The sequence below is a fragment of the Trachemys scripta genome, chromosome 9 (assembly GCF_013100865.1).
Source record: "Trachemys scripta elegans isolate TJP31775 chromosome 9, CAS_Tse_1.0, whole genome shotgun sequence".
Classification (NCBI taxonomy): domain Eukaryota; kingdom Metazoa; phylum Chordata; order Testudines; family Emydidae; genus Trachemys; species Trachemys scripta.
The window spans coordinates 36,061,051-36,080,360 of NC_048306.1; the positions used below are offsets into that span (position 1 = coordinate 36,061,051).

Genomic DNA, 19,310 nt, shown 5'->3' on the forward strand with positions numbered 1-19,310 from the left:
ACAGAACCCCCGAACAAGCCCCTGTGCATGCAGATCCCCACCACACATAGATCCCACACTGAGCCACCCGCACCCAGATTGCTCCACACACAACCTTCTCAATCCGCACCTGGATCCCCCCACATTAAGCCCCTCCACACTTGGATCCTGCCTTGATGAGCCTACCTGCCCACACGTGGTGCACCTGGTATGGAGTGGCATGGCCCTGGGGTGTTTCTGGGGCAGGCCTGGTCCTTGTGCCGTGTCAGGGTTGGGTGCAGCCTCATCGCTGAGTCCATGTCCCGGGGAGAAGCTGCACAGTGATCTCCCACCTCTGTGCAGTCAGTGCTCTGTCCTTCCCACTGCCATTCTGGAGCCTCCACATTTATTTGACAAATAAAATTTGCAGAATTTTAAAATATTATGTGCAGAATTTTATTTTTAGTGCAGATTTTTTGGTGCAGAATGCCCTCAGGAGTAAATGTACTTTAAAGGCATGATTGTGTTCAGTGAAGGTTCTGAGAAATAAGATATCTTATACCAGGAAACCAACTTAGGACTCTCAACTCATAAGAAATTAACTGTCCACCTGAAAATTTAAAAACTACGTCAATACTTGTGTTTGTCTGTGTCCTTAAAATTCACACTTGGTTATTTCTGAAACATTATTGAAGTGAATTTTTCATTGATTTTTTGATAGCAAGTTGTGAGTTATCCTCAAGTTAATTGTAATTAAGTCTTCACTTAAACTAGAGTAAAAATACTTAGGGCCAACTTCAGTCAGGATGAGTTTGGCCTATGGTGTTAAATTAAAATGTGTAGAAGTTACCCCATCTCAGATTAAAAAAGTTAATTTGTGTAAGACTGCTTCTTCTTCGAGTGCTGTCCCTGTGGGTGCTCCGCTCTAGTTGATGGTGTGTCCTGGCACTGTTGATCAGAGATCTTTGGTAGCAGTGCCTGGCGGGGACGCACGCGCTCAGCTGCTGTCTCGCGTTGTCGTTAGGGTCTGCCTGAGCGCGCGCATCCTGCACCCACCTCAGTTCCTTCTCAACCATCCTCAGCTGAAGACGGGACTCGGGGAAGTGCTCATCTCTTCCCTGGTTACTGTAGGAAATAAGTAGAGGAAAATAGAAATAGTTAGCTTGCCATTTCCCAGTTCTCCCTTTCCTTTAGCATAGTTCGTTAGTTTAAAAAATCCCGCCCCCCCCCAATTAGTCTCTTGTTGAGATTTCCCTTGCCGCTCATTCTTTCATTATACTGAGGTCACCAGGATTTAAGAAATGTGGCTCCTGCAAGGAGTCTCTGCCACGGTCTGACGGGCACTCACTCTGCGTTAAATGCCTTGGCGAGACACACATCCCTGCGAAGTGTCTTCACTGCACCAACTTAAAAACTAGAGCTTGCCGTGACAGAGACTTGCGGCTAAAAATGCTCCTCATGGAGAAAGCTCTGCAGCCGCCTACAGAGAAGGGCAGTAAACCTTTTTCCTCATGCTCCGCTGCCAAGTCAGAACTGACTGGGAGCATGGCTTCACCCTCTCACGCGAAGAGGTAGGAAGCCTTAAGGTCTCCTCTCAGAGACACTCAAAAGGGTAAAGGCTCTCCCTCAGGGTCTTTACCCTTGGTGCTGTCAGCACTGAGAGCAGGCAACTCTGACTGCCCGTGCACTTCAGAAGCAACTCACCTGGGGCTCAAAAGCAGGGACCCAACTTCCCGCAGCGGGAAGCTCTCCTCGGCACCAGTCCCCTGGCACAGACAATGGACCCAACACCGGCAATGCGTTCTACCCCGGTGCCTGCCTGCAGGGTGACCAGATGTCCCAATATTTAACCATTTGTCCTGCATCCCCATCAATGTAAATTCTGGTACAAGCACTGCAAGCTCAGTATATCAGCTGACCTGCAGTTCTTCTCCCCATTCCCACCATTTTGGTCGTACATGCATGTTTTGAGGGGAGTGGGAGGTGGGAAGAGGAAGGAGGGTTACTCGAGAGGTAACAATTCCCTCCTAATCAATTTCAAATTAAGGAATAAAGCTTTTTGTTCCGCTATCTTTGGTACAGTGTGACGCACACTAATTGCTAGCTTTTGTCTCTGCATTATTTTTTAAAGATCAGACGGGTATACTAGTAACTTTAATTAATCTTACACAGAGCAGTTAATTAAAATTTGTATCATCCGTCCATTTTCTACTTGTTCCCTATGTTCTATATCACAACAGGATTTTATTAATCCACATATTGCAATAAAACTCTTAAATAATTACAGCTACACTTAAATCACTGTTCATAGATAGGTTTTATAGTACAATACATATTTTCAGAAGGGGTTTCACTGATTTGCCATGTGGATCCTTAAAGTGACTGAAGTTGAGAAGCTGGAAGAATTGGGGGCTGGGGGGAGGGAGAAGACTCCCATCTTAAATCTTTTAAATTTTGAAATCGTTTTCCCCTATGCATAGCCCCAAAGAACTTGTTGATAGCTGCAGATAAATATCTTATCAAATAGATGGAAAGCTGCTTGGCTGAGTCATTGAAAGTTTTGCAATAACAGGGATTATGGAGGCTCCTGGTAGCATCTCCAATGTTGGTGTTGCAGTCTAAATGGGTTTACAATAGAGCAGAAGTTGCTGGTTTACTCTAAAAACAAGTATCCAGTGTGGAATTTGTTCTTACTCTGAATTTTCTACCTACTTGCTTTGTTTTTTTTCTTGAACATTTTATTATTAGGACGTTGTTGAAATTGGGCTCTGGATGAACATTTGGCCATGGAACTCCTGCTTCATGTCAGTGACTGAAACATGGTTTTTTGAAGGCTATTTATATACAAATCAGAGGTGCATTCTGAAAGATAACTTGCAATCGATAGGGGTTTTTAATACTTATTTAGGGTCCTGTTTTGCAACTATTAACGTTATAGCTGAAAGTCTCTGTCGCACATCCAAAGCTGGCTGATGAGCTTGTACGTGAAATCTTGTGCAATACAGAACCTTCTCCAGTAGGAGCTATATTTTTTTTCTCCTTTTTTACTTCCAGTGTTGAGAACTTACATAGTTGCTGACAGAAAAAGTCATAAACAGTTTCACTTCTAATTGTCCCTTTCATTCAAACCCCATCTTCACTTAATTTAAAACAAACAGTTTTGTTGCAGTTAGGTTTGCCACATGTAAGAAACCTGACAAAAAAAGCAATGAAATAATCATTCAAATTGAGTCACGTGACATCACATACCTTCTTCAGCACAAGCACAAACTTCACCATTACTGCAGCTACCATACCCCACAGACCAGGCACCAGAACCTTAACTCTAGGGATTTCAGTAATCCAAAACACCTTTTAGCCATCTCTTAACGCATCCTCCCCCCCACCCCCCAAAGTCTCCTAACATAGCTAAGTACTACACCAATTGTCCATAAGTAATAGGGTTGGAAGGGGAAAATAATCTTGGGTGCATGCATAATTGAATAGATTGCAGGGGAGATTGGGTTGCGGTATATGGTCTGTGGTGCATGTGGTGATAATGTGTATAGTTGTGGGTGGAGGAATAGAAGACACGTGCTATTGGGTGGCTAAAACTTTCATTTAGTTACCTTGCTTTTGACTTGTTTGTGTGTATATATTAACATTTATTTTAAAACATATTAAAATTGTTAATGTACTAAGGTCAAGCACGTGCGTTAGGTAATGCATGTGCTGCCTTTCTTTGGCATTAAGATAGTCTGACATATCTGCCTTGTTCCCTCTGCAGGGTGGAACTTGCTCAAGCAATAAATCAGAATTGTATAGTGAAGGCAACTCTCTTCTGTAGGATCAATCTCATTTGTTGCAGATGTATTTAGGGAATGAGGCAGGGAACTGCAGGAAGAGGCAGGCCCAGTTAAGGTTCTAGAACTGTGAAGAGGCATGAAGGCAGGGATTTGAGTAGTTGGAGATGGTTTGACTTTTTGCATGTCCAAGACAGAAATAATGTAATATGCCAACTTTGAAGCTGTAGTGCTGGTGAAAAACCAAAACTTCTCTTTATTACATATTTATCTACTTAATTGATGAACTTAATGCTTTAGGAGCCGTTTGTAACTGTTACTTGAAATCTGTGCTTGAAAATCTCACCAGATAAACAGCAGCTGAAATGAATGTGAAAATTCTGTTTCTGCATGCAGTTCCCATAAAATTGGATAGATAAGCCAAGGAGTAAACTGATAAATGGAAGGGGAAAACACCTCCTTTAACTCTTCCCCAAATTTATTTCTTCCAATACTACCTCAATTTCCATAGAAGATGGAGACTAGAGCCCACGAGCTAAAACTCATCAGTTTCCAAATGCAATTTGTGTGGACGCAACCAAATTTCAACTCTTCTTATTATTTATGTAATAGTACCAAAACTATTAGTTACTCCTGGAACCCAAGCTTCTGGTTATCTAACCACTAGACGATCGTGAAGCTTCAACTCTGCTGAACTTCATATGAAATCAAGAACTTAGGCAAACTGATACGCATTTGTAGAAAAAGTCCCCACAATTCTCTCCCAGAAATAATGTCTGGAGACAGTTGTCTTCCTTTCGCCCAGCTTCATTGTATTACTATAACAGACTTTGAAGTGCAGGATGGGTTTAGAAAGCTGTAGAGTTATGAAATATTGATTGGATATCCCTCAGATACTAAACTACGTACCAAGGTTCATCTGCTGGGAGTTGTTACTTGCTTTCCTTAAATAAGATGTCAGGTGGATTTTCCCATATTTCTATATGATGTGTTTTATATCTATACATTAAAATCTACCTCTTATTTGTATGTTTCACAATGTTAACACAACATTTTTTTAAATAGTCAATCCTTGTATATTTTGAGTAAATCTTTTTTTCTCAATTTTGGTTACTTTTAAAAAATAAGTTCCTTTCAAATCTATGGATAAAATCTTAAAATGATGTACACTATTTTCTTCAAACAGCATGTCAGATTAATTTTTTGTCCTAGGGAATTTTATTTAAGCCTTAATATATCATGTGCTATACATCACTATTAGTTGCTACTTGGGTGATAAATTGTTTTAATTTCTTCTCTGGAGGATGGAAGAAAATTTTCTGTGTGCACTAGCCTACTTGCTAGCCAGACAAGGAATGTTACTGTATACAGCCTTGTTTATACTTGTAAGTCAGGAGTTTGGATGCAGTACTCTTGCCAGATAGAAAGAGTGACAATTCTGGATGTGAAATTTCACATCTGTATTTTCTTAAATATATTCTACTAATTAATGTAATTTGGATTCTGGCTATGTTAAAATTTCATCTGTTCATTTTTTTTCTTTTACAGGGAGGATTGAAAAATAGCAAGCATGAGTGCACACTATCTTCACAAGAATATGTCCATGAATTACGATCTGGTATCACAGAAGAAAAACTTCTTAACTGCCTAGAGTCTCTGAGAGTGTCTCTAACCAGCAATCCAGTCAGGTAGGAGATATGTTTTACTTTATAATAACAGAGATGAAATGTAATGGTGTTAATTGTAAATAATAAACTGTTGTGCCATATGTTGGACCCCTGTGTGAAACATGTTATAAAATTAGTTAATTTCTTGGGTTTCAGTACCAAGATTGAAGTCTAAAAGTACTGTGAACGATAAATGATCATAATGGTTAAAGACATGGGCTTTAGGTTAAGCACTGTTAAGAGGGAAGTGTCTAAAAGCAGAGCAGTAATTCTTATTGTTTCAGACTCTGCTTAACAATGTTTCTTCATGGAAGCTTTAGAAACCAGAAGATTTGCTGCTACTGTTTAAAAAGGCTTTTGAAATTGCTGAAACTATTGTTTTGGTTGAAGGACGGCAAATCGTTTGACATCAGAGGTGACTGGTAAATCAAGTTATTTACCTCTGGTGTCAAATGAGACACTGGGGCGAGCAATGAAACCTGCTGACTAGTAAGCTATGAATGGTTTTATGTATATTACCATATGGCATATTTGCTAATAGATCTGCCCCAGTGGCTTCAGTACATCTCCTCCTCTGTGCACAGCTTTAGTGGGAGAATGCACAAAGGATTGACAACTGGGCTGACTTTGAATTTGTATCCATGTTTATGTGAGGAATATTGGCTGACTTTCCATACCCGTTGTGAGGCTGATAACCTGCTGAGTTCCTTAAGCTGTAACATTTGTCCTGGCTGTTGTTAATCTTTTTATACAGTCACTAAACATCCCTGAAGTTTGCAGGAAGGGGGTATGTGACCAGGGCACACTTTCTAAGATGTACAGTAATGGAACTCCTTTACTGCTGATGGTGGAATGTCTGAAGTGAAGGAGGGGAAGGGCCATTTGCTTCATCCCATATGCACTTCAATACCATAGCCATTCTTTCATAACAAAACGTAATTAGCCCTGGCTCAACACAGCCTTTACTTAGCATATTTGAAAAAAAAAAATCCATGTGAAATATCTTGCACATCCACAACAGCTTGTTTTGAAAGCATCGTAAATTGTTCAAGTAACCAAAATTTGCCTGAAGGCTCAAATATGTCTCCCTAGTGAGGGACTATTCCCTCACATATTTAAGCTTCATGCCAATAGCAATTCTGGCATTCATTCTGCTAGTTAAAACAAATAAGCTACAGTACTCATCTTTCAAAGTGTGGCAAGTAGTATTTTTTTTTAAGCTTTTCAGATATGTTGTATAAAAGTCTTGAGTAGTATTTTAGATAATGAATCATTTTGTAATCTTCAATGAAAAAACAAAGGCTAGACTGCAATTTTTTTTATGGTAGATTTGGCCTGCCAGGAAAGTATCTTTCCTTAACTTTTTTGTTTAACTGTAAATCCTTGCTTTAGAGCCCGTAGTTTTGGAGTAACGTTAAATAGGTATGTGTGATACAGTGTGTAAAAGTCTTTAAACACTTGGGTAGGAGCAACCTGAGAAGAGTTAGACAAAAATATCTTCAGTTTCCTGTGCCAGCTGCTACTGAGTTTGTGGGCCAGGAATGCAAGGGATAAGAATCTTAGAAGTAAACTGGAGCTCACAGGCAATCAGGCATAATGACTATATTTTATGTTTGGTGCAGCCGGGGGCTACAGGAGTTGGGGAGGCTGCACCAAACTCAAAAGAAACAGACTACAGGTCAGAGTTAGAAGGAAAAAGTCTGTATGCAGTTTCTGGTCTCTTTCTGTACAATAGAAATCTATTTTGGCAATGTATCGCCATTCCCGTCTCCCCATGAGTTAGGGCTGACCAGGGGTTGGGTGAAGAAGAGCCCACTGTGTCCTCTGTTGTGCACCCCTGTAAACAGATTATAATATTATTCTGGTACTGTGAAAAGTGCCTCTACAATATGCCTCACTTCCTATGATCATAGAATCATAGATTATTAGGGTTGGAAGGGACCTCAGGAGGTCATCTAGTCCAACCCCCTGCTCAAAGCAGGACCAATCCCCAACTAAATCCCCAAATCCCTCAATGCCCCCCTCAAGGATTGAACTCACAACCCTGGTTTAGCAGGCTAATGCTCAAACCACTGAACTATCCCTCTCCTCAGGTACAGTATAATATGTAGGCTGAAAAAACATGAATAAGATTTAAACTGTATATACATGTTCCCATGTTACTTGAATCAGTACCTTTAAAAGCCCTTTTTAAATAGGGGGCTTTAAATAAGATTCTCACCTGAAAACCTTTCCGATATACTTTCTTTAACTGCGTTAGAGGTCAGAACTAAGATCTAAAGTGTCATGGTTACATTCATTTTTGAAATGTCACTGAGGGGCCAAAATATTTTTAGTGATTTTTTTTTTTTGAATAGTGTAAAACTCTTTTTTGTCATACTATCACTCCTTCTGTTTGACTTATTTTATGCCTTTGGATTGTAAATCTTGTACCTGGGGGTTTAAAATTCCCTGTTCTTCTAGTTAAGCTCTATCAGAGGTGTTGATAGCATATTCTACATAGCTCTGAAAACATGCAACTTTCCCAGTTCCAGGAAAAAGTGTGCATTAAATTGAAAACTGCAAAATATTGCAATAAAGTCAGAAAAACTGTGGAGATCAGGAGGAGGTGAAATCCTACTGGAAATAAAAGGGAAACCTTTATTGATTATGAGTTGAACTCATTGAATTCAGCCGTGATGGACATATCTGTAGTGATTACATCTACTTCATGAAATGAGAATAACCAAGCAGACTTTTTGGAAGTCAATAAGTAATTCTTACATTTAAACTGGGTTTTTTCAGGGGCTTTTCCTTATAGCATATATTTGGGCAGATCAGTGCCAGCACTCATGCCAGTAATCATAGGCACAAGAACAGGAATCACCCAGCATCTCTTGCAGGGTGCATGTTGAAGGGCCTGGGAGAGCAGGGTAAACCTTTATTCTTGAATAATTCTGCTGATGTCTCTCTGTGTGTTGCAGTGTGGGGAGGAGGTTGAGAGTGGGATAAACGTTCATAGTATGGACATTCAGTGATAGTAGGCAACTAAGATGTGATGGGTGACTTCATATAATGTTTTTGTTAAATACACGGAGGCACCTGAATATGAGACAGTGCTGCGCACAGTCATACTATCCTTCTCAAGTGATAAAGAAAATGAATTTTGTTCGGCATAAAATATGATCTCCCATGCCCACCCTTACATTGGTGGCGTCTATAGGTTGATACTCAGTCTTGTTGTCAGTAAATAAATAATTTGGCGTAAGGGTGGAGCTGTACTCTGTTGTTGAAAATATGTGGTTAATACCCGTCTGAAGTTTGTGTTATGTCAGAACTTAAGGACTATATCATACCTTGAAGGTGCGTGTCCCAGTTAAGGTCAGTGTGGAGGCACGCAAACTCAAGGAAGCATTGTGTCTCAGAAAGGCTCATTCCTGTATGGAAGCCAGGATGTACAGCAGACCGCTACTTTTGAACCACCCTTGAAGAAGATTCATTCCCTTCTGCAACTGGGTGCCTTGCCATAATTTCTCCGTTACTATGGAAAAACTAGTGTTGATGGTAACATTAGCCTTGGAATGGTTGAATTTGGATTTCAAGGCTAAATTTATTACATTGCCTTCAAGGAGTTCCTTGCCCAACTCCTGTGTCATAAATATTTTAATTCTGGGAGGCTGATTTACCTATTCAGTTCTGTTACAGAGGAAGTAAAATCAAACAAACAAAAACCAATTAAAATCGAACTTCTGTATTAGATTGAACATCTTGAGTTTGAAAATACCTTTCTCTGAACATAAAAAAAGATGTTTCATGAAAACTGGTCAGCAAAACTCTGGGAAATTCAGAGGCATGTCTGTGTACAGTTTGTGCTCTACTGGTATATTACCACTTCATAATCTTTCTTTTTCACTTTTAATTTTCTCTGCAGTGTGTGTTCAGAGGATAATTAACTAAATGTTTTTCTTTGCATGTTGTAGCTCATCCTCTAATCCCGGAGTTGGCGTGGAGGTGTGGGGGTAGGGAAGGGATGGGACAGACCAGTTGCCTGGATGAAGAAGCAAACAGTTACCTAAAAGTTTTGCCATAGGGATTATTTAGGAGAATTTTAGCACCATTTCTCATTACTTGAGTGAAGTCAATGTCAGTCTTAACAGGTATCTCTTGAATTGTATTGTTAAATTGGAATTCTCTCTCTGTCATGATGGAATTTGTCTTATGGTGAAATACACCCCTCCTGCATATACCTGGGCTCTAGTAGACCATTCTGTTTCACATGCCTTACATGGGTGCTAGGATAACTGCATCCTATGTCCCAGCTCCAGCTTGCTGCCCAGATTTCTTATTCTGAGAACTGAGCATGGAGGTCCATTCTCAGACCTGGTCTACATATGGTTTTTGTATTAGTATAACTGTTTTGGGTGGGAATACAACTTTTTTTGTAAACTGAAATCGTTTAAACCAGTACTGCCCATAGTTTGAAAGCAGTTACACCAGCATAAGCCTTCTTACACCAGTATAACTGCATAACTATGGGTTTGCAGTGTTTTAACTATATTGAGTATAATTCAATCAGTACAACTTGTTTGTGTAGACATGGCCTTATAATTTACTGCTGACAGTGTCCTCTACTCTTTATGGCAGTCAGGAGTAGAAAAGCTCACTTCTGTAAGCTTGTGTGTATACTAGACATACTGGGGCGATTCAGAGAATTATGATAATGTAGTGATTTAAAAAAATTAGTTCAGTGGAGGGTGGGTGGCAGTAACTCATATTCAGCACTTTTATTGGCAGAGATTAGAATTTATGGGCTTTGTGAGAAATAACTCTAGCAGAATTGGTTTTCAAATCGTTCATTATCCTCTGTCGTCTTATTAACTCATAGAATATTTCCAAGGAAGCAGTAATACTATTGTAACTAATTTGGGCAGGGACTTCTTTTCTATTGGCTTTCGTGTGAAGCTGCTGAATGCAAACTTCTGGGCGCTATACCATATAATTTCAAGTATACTTTTTAACAAGTTAGAGTAGATGACTGTATTAATGGGGAAGTTAACAATTCACTGACTCTGCTACATGTACTAAAGGATGAACAAGAACTTAAGTTAATTTACAATGTTTTGTTTATGGAAGTATCAGTTATTCATAATATAAGCCGTTATTAAACTATCTGAATTTCAGGCATTTATCGTAGTCTAGCATTTCCAAACAGCTCATATAAAAATATTGTTTACCAAGTTTGAGTATCTTTTGCATACAGCCTACTTCAATACTTGTCCTGGGGTTTCATAATTTCTTTCATTGAGGAAATAATTAATAATTTTATCCAAATAAGTAGATGATAGTTGACTAGCACTTGAGAAAATAGGTTAACAACATCTAGTTTATTGTATGCTAAATATTCTCTGTAAACATGGCATACTTGCAATGACAAAAATTTTTAATAAGATGAGAACTTAAAATATAAAAGTTTTGATTTTGTTGTGCATTTAGTATTTTCTCTTCCTTGTAGTCATTTTATACTAATAAAATGGAAATAGTGTTGGAAATAAATATAATTTGCTAGGTTCCTCATGTGATATGAAATTACCTTCGCATAAACATGCAGCATTTTTATATTTAAGGTCATTACATACCACGTTGCATAACCTGATAATAAGTAAATGAAATTGACTCTTACGAAAAGCCCAGTGATGACAAACTGAATTATCACAGTGAAGCTGGAACATAATACAAGTTTGGTATAATTTGACACACTAATAATGGAACAAAAATATAAAGAAGTGTATTCATTTAGAATATCTTCTGGCCATTTTTTAATTGTATTACTATGATTTGTGTCTGTGGAGAAAGTATTGTATTAAGAACAGATTTAAAACATTACCATAGGAGATGTACTAAAATATATTTTTATTTAGTTGCTTTGGGTGAAGTGTAGCTATCAAAGTTAGCCTGGACTGGTAATTCACAGCAAGTTCAGAAGACAATTCCTGACACTTTATATCTTGTAATCTTTGCTAGTTGTTGATAGAATCAGTATATAATCATACTTCTATCAATACTCATTCTCGTCACTGTGACTTGGAGATGCATAACTTCTGCAAACCTTATGTACAGGTGAAAATCTGTCATTTACATCATTGGCTGCCTGACTCCAACGAAGGAGGAATAACTTGTAGAAGAAAGTAACCTTGAATAATATTGATATAGGTTAACTAGGCTGTAGGGCAGAATTTGGAACCTATTTATTCCTGTGCAACCTCATTGATCTTTGGCCACATCTACAATAGACTATTTTACTGGTAGCATTTGTGCCAGCATACAGCTACTGACATTGCTGTAGCATGTGAACGTTAGGCCTCCCCCCGCCCACCGCAGCATGTCCTCTCAGCAAGAGGCTTTATCAACAAAAGACAACCGGCACTGTGGGTAGGCATTCCAGTGTCTCCTGTGCTATCTTGTGTGCTGCTTTGTGGGTCGTTTTTGCAGGCATTGTGGGATACCAGCAATTCCTCTCATGGAATTGTGGGAGCTTGGAGTCAAATTTTCGCTATTCCCTTTGTTCCATTGCATAATGTGCTCTTCCTCGCACAGCTTTTCAGTCTCTCCACTATCTTGCTGTCAGGAGCAGGGATGCCTAACAGATCAGTGGAGTTCTTGTCTGTTTTAGTGACAGGGCACTGGATAATTCTATATTTGCAGAACTTCAGCTACCACAGTGGCCAGTTTGAATTGGAGCAAAACTCATCTAGGTGGTCTCACTTCTGTGGAAAATGAAAAAACCCTCCTCAGTCAGTGGTGGATTAGCCACTGGGCCAGTGGACCCATGCCCAGGGGCCCTGGCCAATGCGGGGTGTGGGGGGTGGGGAGAAAAATGGGCACCCCTCTGCCCAGACCCACTCTATCCGCCTGCCACTTCTGCCGGGGAGCAGGTTTGGGGCCCAGGGGCTTGCCTCGCTGTGCCCGTCTGGTGTTCCGACTGGAGCGTCAGGTGGGCAAAGTAGGGCAAGCCCCCATGCCTTGACCCCATTTCCCTGGCAGGAGCACGGTGAGGAGGGGATTGCGGGTGGGAGGGGACTGCAGGTGTAATAGGTGGGGAGGGGCCCCCACTTGCTCTGGCCCAGGAGCCCACACAAAACCCTAATCCACCCCTGTCCTCAGAATATCTATATTAATTTCTATGTATTTAATTTGTAATGCCATTTCTCTGGCCAGATTAGGTACCTTCTAACTTGGATTTGGGAGCAAGACATTCAAAGAAAGGATAGCTGTGTGACTTTGGGCAAGTTATTTAACCTCTGTGTCGGTTCCCCAGAAAAATGGGAATAATACTCTACATCATAAGAATTTTGTGAGCATTAGATAATGGTTCTGAAGCAGCTGGAAGATATGAAACCCTATATAAGTTGTTACACTCAGTTATCTTCACTAATAGTAGTAAGTGACATAGAAGGCTGATAAAATGTCAGGAGGTGCTGAGATACTATGAAGAGGATTCTGATGTGAGTGTCTGCTCAGGTAAAATCTCAGAGGTGGATTCCAAAATTGTGAACCACATTAAACTAACAAAAAAGTAAAAGCACCAAGATCTTTTTCAGATGTTCGATTTAGTCACCCCTGAGCCACCACTCATTCTCTGAAACACTTTAAAAAAAAAAAAAATTCCCTTTATGGACTGTGACAGGTTGGATCACAGAAACCCCCTTGGGAGCTGCCACCCAATGTGCAAAGACTACCCCTGCTCCTGTTTTCCCTGCCAGCTCAGGACTCCAGTACCTTGTCTTGCTGAGCCAGACACTCCTGTCTGGCTCCAACACAGACCCAGGGTCTGAATCACTTGTCCCAAAGCTGCAAGTTTACCTGAAAACAGCTCACAGTAGTGTGCTTGTCTTTAGCACTCAGATGTCCAACTCCCAATGGGGTCTAAACCCAGATAAATCCGTTTTACCCTGCATAAAGCTTATGCAGGGCAAACTCATATATTGTTCGCCCTCTATAACACTGATAGAGAGAGGTGCACAGTTGTTTGCTCCCTCAAGTATTAATACATACTCTGAGTAAATTACTAAATAAAAAGTGATTTTATTAAATACAGACAGTAGGATTTAAGTGGTTCAAAATAGTAACAGACAGAACAAAGTAAATCACCAAGCAAAATAAAATAAAATGCGTAAATCTATGTCTAATCAAACTAAATATAGATAATCTCACCCTCAGTGATGCTTCAGTAAGTTTTTTCTGAGACTGGACACCTTCCAGGCCTGGGCACAATTCTTTCCCCTGGTACAGCTCTTGTTGCAGCTCAGGTGATAGCTAGGGGATTCTTCATGATGGCTCCTCTCCCCCCTTGTTCTCTTCCACCCCTTTATGTATCTTTTGCATAAGGCGGGAACCCTTTGTCCCTCTGGGTTTCCACCCCCCCTCACTGGAAAAGCACCAGGTTAAAGATGGATTCCAGTTCAGGTGACATGATCACATGTCACTGCAAGACTTCATTACTCACTTGCCAGCACACACATATACAGGAAGACTCACAGGTAAATACAGCCATCTGCAGACAATGGGAGTCATCAAGATTCCAAACCATCCTTAATGGCCCACACTTTACATAATTACAATAGGCCCTCAGAGTTATGTTTTATATTTCTAGTTTTAGATACAAGAGCGGTACATTTCTACAAATAGGATGATCACACTCAGTAGATTATGAGCTTTGTAATGATACCTTACAAGAGACCTTTTGCATGAAGCATATCCTAGTTACATTATATTCACTTTTATTTTTATAAAACCATATAGACTGCACAACATCACATGGACTTATCACAAGATCTTTCCTAATGGAAGGAAAGAGAACATTCTATAAAGGAAACATGTTCCCTTTCTAATCACTTTGTATCTATTGCTTAATTGATCACAGTTCATCAATACAGAGGTAATTGTGAAGGCACAAACACTGCATTTGGCATGTCTGTTACAATCCAGCAAGTAAGGACAGACAGATTAGGAAGCAGACACCTTATTACCTTATAAATGCTCTAGTAATTAGTTGGAGTGCTGAAACAAATGGAGGAGAAAGTAATGATAATTAACAGTAATTTTAGTTTAAAACAAAGAAAAAGTAACAATACTCAATTATGTTTAGACAGGAAAAGTGTCAAATACATCTGTCATGGATAGTTCAAAAAGCATACAAAGACAACAACACACCAACTCTGAAGCCTCCTTTCCGTTTAGGATTGGTTTCCTCGGCCTGGTCTACACTGGGGGGGATCAATATAAGATACACAACTTCAGCTATGAGAAGAGCGTAGCTGAAGTCGACGTATCTTAGATTGGCTTAGAATCACTTACTTCGCGTCCTCGAGGCGCGGGATCGACGGCTGCCGTTCCTCCATCGACTTTGCTTCCGCCTCTCTCCGAGCTGGAGTTCAGCAGTTGACGGGAGAGAGATCGGGGATCGATTTATCGCTTCTACATTACACACGATAAATCGATCTGCGATAAATCGATCCCCGATAGATTGATTGCTACCTGCCAATCCGGCGGACAGTGTAGATGTACCCCTAGGGGAGTTATTGCCCCCCCTCCCAAAGTGTTCTATTAAAAATTTGTATTCTTTTTTGTCAATTTTATTTATATCCTTGGGTTCTAAATTTTGTGTTTACTGGGTACGACAGGTTTGGCAAATCATAAGTTAAATAAAGAAACAAAATATACCTGAGACCTGATGGACTGATGTTTATTTTCGCTAACTTTTCATGAGAACTGTGAAAATGCAGAACTCCTTGGTTCTAGGGTTAGTAAGAAAATTGTATGGCTATGGAATATTTAAAAATAAAAGTTGACTTAAATTTCTAGTTTGCTTAATTGTTTTGTTTGTCTCAACTGCACATTTCCTATGTTGGGTTAAGCTTTATCCATTAAATAAGATAATGAAGATATAAAGGTTACAAAGGCATTGCAAACCTACTTGGGTTTTGCTTTCAAAGTAACTGTTGTGCAATATCTATTTGGCTGTCACATTTGTCCCCAGAGGTTTCACTTGTCAAGTGCTTTGGCTTCTTTTTGAAATGAATTATGCTATTTTAATGAAAAATAAAATAGTATTAAATTTGCCATATCAAACAACTCAATATTCACATAGGTCACTAGAAGAATTGTTCCACATTTTAACTTCATTTAGAATACCTACAACCAATCAGAAGTGGAAGATGGCAAACCAGCGTGGGGAGGAATAAGCGGATATCTGAAGCAAAGACAGCCTGTTTAAAAAAGCAGAACAGATCTAAATTTTGTTGTTTTACTGTAGTGTGGTTCAGGTGCTCATATGCTAATGTGAATTTGGAGTAACTAGAGCTGGTAGATATTGTGTTGATGGCTTAATTGGTTGTTACTGATGTTTTTAGTCAGTTTTAGTGAGCATGTTTAAAGTTTAGTGTAAACATCTGACTTTTCCTCAATGGTTGTACACTGTGTTAATTTCAAATACATTTAAGAGCAAGAAAATATTTAAAAAATTGGAAAAGGGGACAAAACAAACCCCAAAAGATTTGTCATTTTTATCCTTAGGGGACAGAGAACACACAATGGGAGAAAACTACATTTATCTTTTTAAAAAACAAAACAAAAACAAACAAACAATACAGAAACTGCCTCAAATGTTAATGGTGAATAATTCATGTACTCTTAGCTATTTATTTTACTTAAGTGCAATTTTTTTAATCTGTGAAATATTTTGCAATAATTCTTACAAAAAGCTATAAAAACGTGTAGTTTTTGCCAGAACACATTAAAAAGTAGTACCATGACATCAAATCTGTACTACTAAAGTAGAAAGAAGTCTTGTAATTTTAGTCAGATACAATTGATAGATGCAATGCACAAGCAGGCTTTTTTTTTTAATGCTAATATAAATGGAGACAATCTAGAAGAGCTTCATTAAAGTTAGCATTGTTGCCACTGAATAGCTACATTGTATGGAGCAGTGGGAAAGTAAGAGCAAGTGGAGTCATATTCTCAGCAAGTAGGAGAGGACATCTCTGCTGCATACCACCCATTCATTTTAAAGCATGCTGCTTCTATACCGCTTTCTAGCCAGCTGGTTGAATGAGTATTACAGGGATACTGTATCATCATCTGTATGTATATTCTCCAGTGAAACTTCTCCAAACTGCATGGGTGCTGTTAAACTGTGTTGTACTGATCCACTATAGTGCATTTCAGGGAAAATCTTAAACATTATTCTCATCTTTGCTTGCACTGTTTAATCATTGGTGGACCTTCAGTTGAATGTCTGGACATGGACCATTCAATACATTACTACTTCAACAGCATTATTTTTCTATACATCCTTCTTGAGAAAGACTCACTTTTCATATGAAAGGACATAAAGGACCTTCTCTTCCAATTATATAATCAGAGGATTTGGAAAGCAGCTTTAACTCTGATGCTTTTAGATACCGCTTCAGAGTGTAAGATCCAGCTCAGTTGTGGAAACATCAGCATGCTGTTTAGTTAGTTTTGCTTGGACTTGGGAAGGATGCCACTATGGGCACCTGTATAAGCAGTTTTCAAATATTGTAGTTGTCTGGTTATATGTTATGCAGCTCAGTCTAAATTGTCAAGTTTTTTTAAAAAATTGGCACAATGCTTAAGGACCAGATTGTTGGCTGGAGATTGATGTAGTTCCCTCCTTTTTTTCCTATACTTGGTCAAACACAAATTTCAGTTATAAGAATCCCAATTTCATTTTATTTTGAGCACACAGGGAAGCACCCAATTCTTAGAGCAAGAATTATACCCTCTACCCTATTCATGTCTATTGCCTGAAGTGGATGAAAGAGAATATGATCTACTGGGAGAAAACTAATGAGTCTGGAAAAGTTATTTCCAGCAATGCCATCTCAGTGCAGGTGGGTGTATGGTTAATGCTTTGCAGAGGAATTGATGGCAATAAATCACTAACACTAGGAGTTGCATGTACGTGGTAGAAATAGACCTAAATCCACTTAGAAATATCACAAAATTGTGATTGTCTTGGTTTCTTTTGAAAGCTGCTGCTGAAATTGCATTACACCTTTGGGGGTGACTTACCACAGTAGTATTACTTTCCTTATACTTCATTGTATTTTAGTAGTCACACATGAAACAGTTTCTATACTCTCACTTTCATGGTAGTGGTTTGCTATTCAATGCCCCGCAGGTGCAAAAAATAAATTTCCTAAAGTGTATATGCATGTATATTTCCACATGCCAGGTATGGCTTGTGTTTTCTTACATTTTCTTTTACAGTAGACATTTCCTCTTCTAAATGTTTTGATTTTCCTTTATGTATTTTAAATAGGGCTGTCAAATGATTAAAAAAATTAATCGTGATTAATTGCGCTGTTAAACAACAATAGAATACCATTTATTTTAAATATTTTTGGATGCTTACTACATTTTCAAATATTGAGTTCTATTACAACATAGAATACAAAGTGTACAGTGCTCACTCTATATTTATTTTTGATTACAAATATTTGCACTGTAAAAAACAAAGTATTTTTCAGTTCACCTCATACAGCTACTGTAGTACAATCTCTTTATCATGAAACTTGAACTTAGATGTAGAATTATGCACAAAAAAACTGCATTCAAAAATAAAACAATATAAAACGTTAGAGCCTACAAGTCCACCCAGTCCTACTTCTTGGTCAGCCAATCACTCAGACAAACAAGGTTGCTTACAATTTGCAGGAGATAATGCTGCCTGCTTCTTGTTTACAATGTCACTTGAAAGTGAGAACAGGCATTCGCATGGCACTGTTGTAGCTGGCATTACAAGATATTTACGTGCCAGATGCGCTAAAGTTTCATATGTCCCTTCATGCTTCAACCACCATCCCAGAGGACATGCTTCCATGCTGATGATGGGTTCTGCCTGATAACGATCCAAAGGAGTGCAGACTGACTGACGCATGTTCCTTTTCATCATCTGAGTCAGCGGCCACCAGCAGAAGGTTGATTTTCTTTTTTGGTAGTTTGGGTTCTGTAGTTTCCGCATCAGAGTTTTGCTCTTTTAAGACTTCTAAAAGCATGCGCCACACCTCGTTCCTCACGGATTTTGGAAGGTACTTCATATTCTTAAACCTTGGGTTGAGTGCTGTAGCTATTTTTAGAAATCTCACATTGATACCACCTTGGCGTTTTGTCAGATCTGCTGTGAAAGTGTTCTTAAAATGAACAACATGTGCTGGGTCATCATCTGAGACTGCTATAACATGAAATATATGTAGAATGCCGGTAAAACAGAGCAGGAAACATACAGTTCTCCCCCAAAGGAGTACAGTTACAAATTTAATTGATGCATTATTATTTTAATGAGCATCATCAGCATGGAAGCATGTCCTCTGAAATAGTGGCCGAAGCATGGAAGGGGCATATGAATGTTCGGCATATCTGGTATGTAAATACCTTGCAATGCTGGGTACAAAAGTGCCATGTGAATGCCTGTTCTCACATTCAGGTGACTTGTAAATAAGAAGCAGGCAGCAGTTTCTCCCGTAAACATACTTGTTTGTCTTAGGGTACGTCTACTACCCGCTGGATTGGTGGGTAGTGATCGATCTATCGGTGATCGATTTTGTCGCGTCTAGTGTAGACGCGATAAAAACAATCCCCGAGCACTCTCCCGTCGACTCTGGTACTCTACCGCTGCGAGAGGCGCAAGCGGGGTCTACAGGGGAGTGGCAGCAGTCGACTCAGCGCTGTGCACACGCTGCGGTAAGTAGACCTAAATACGTCGACTTCAGCTATGCTATTGCGTATCTTAGGTTGATTCTGTTGGGGACTCGAACCCAGATGGCACGGTTTGTTGTCTGACCACAGAGAGACAGGCAACACTAGCAAGGTCCAAACACAAGCTCTTTATTGAAGAGTG

General features: G+C 39.4%; 1 protein-coding gene across 5 annotated transcripts in view; it reads left to right on the forward strand.

Moving 5' to 3' along the window:
* Nucleotides 1–19,310, forward strand: part of DIAPH2 (diaphanous related formin 2) — an 874,039-nt gene that overhangs the window by 132,356 nt on the left and 722,373 nt on the right. For all 5 annotated transcript variants that reach the window (XM_034781186.1, XM_034781187.1, XM_034781188.1 and 2 more), the window contains one exon: nt 5,289–5,428. In XM_034781186.1, the coding sequence (XP_034637077.1) occupies nt 5,289–5,428 (140 nt within the window). The remainder of the gene's footprint in view (nt 1–5,288; nt 5,429–19,310) is intronic.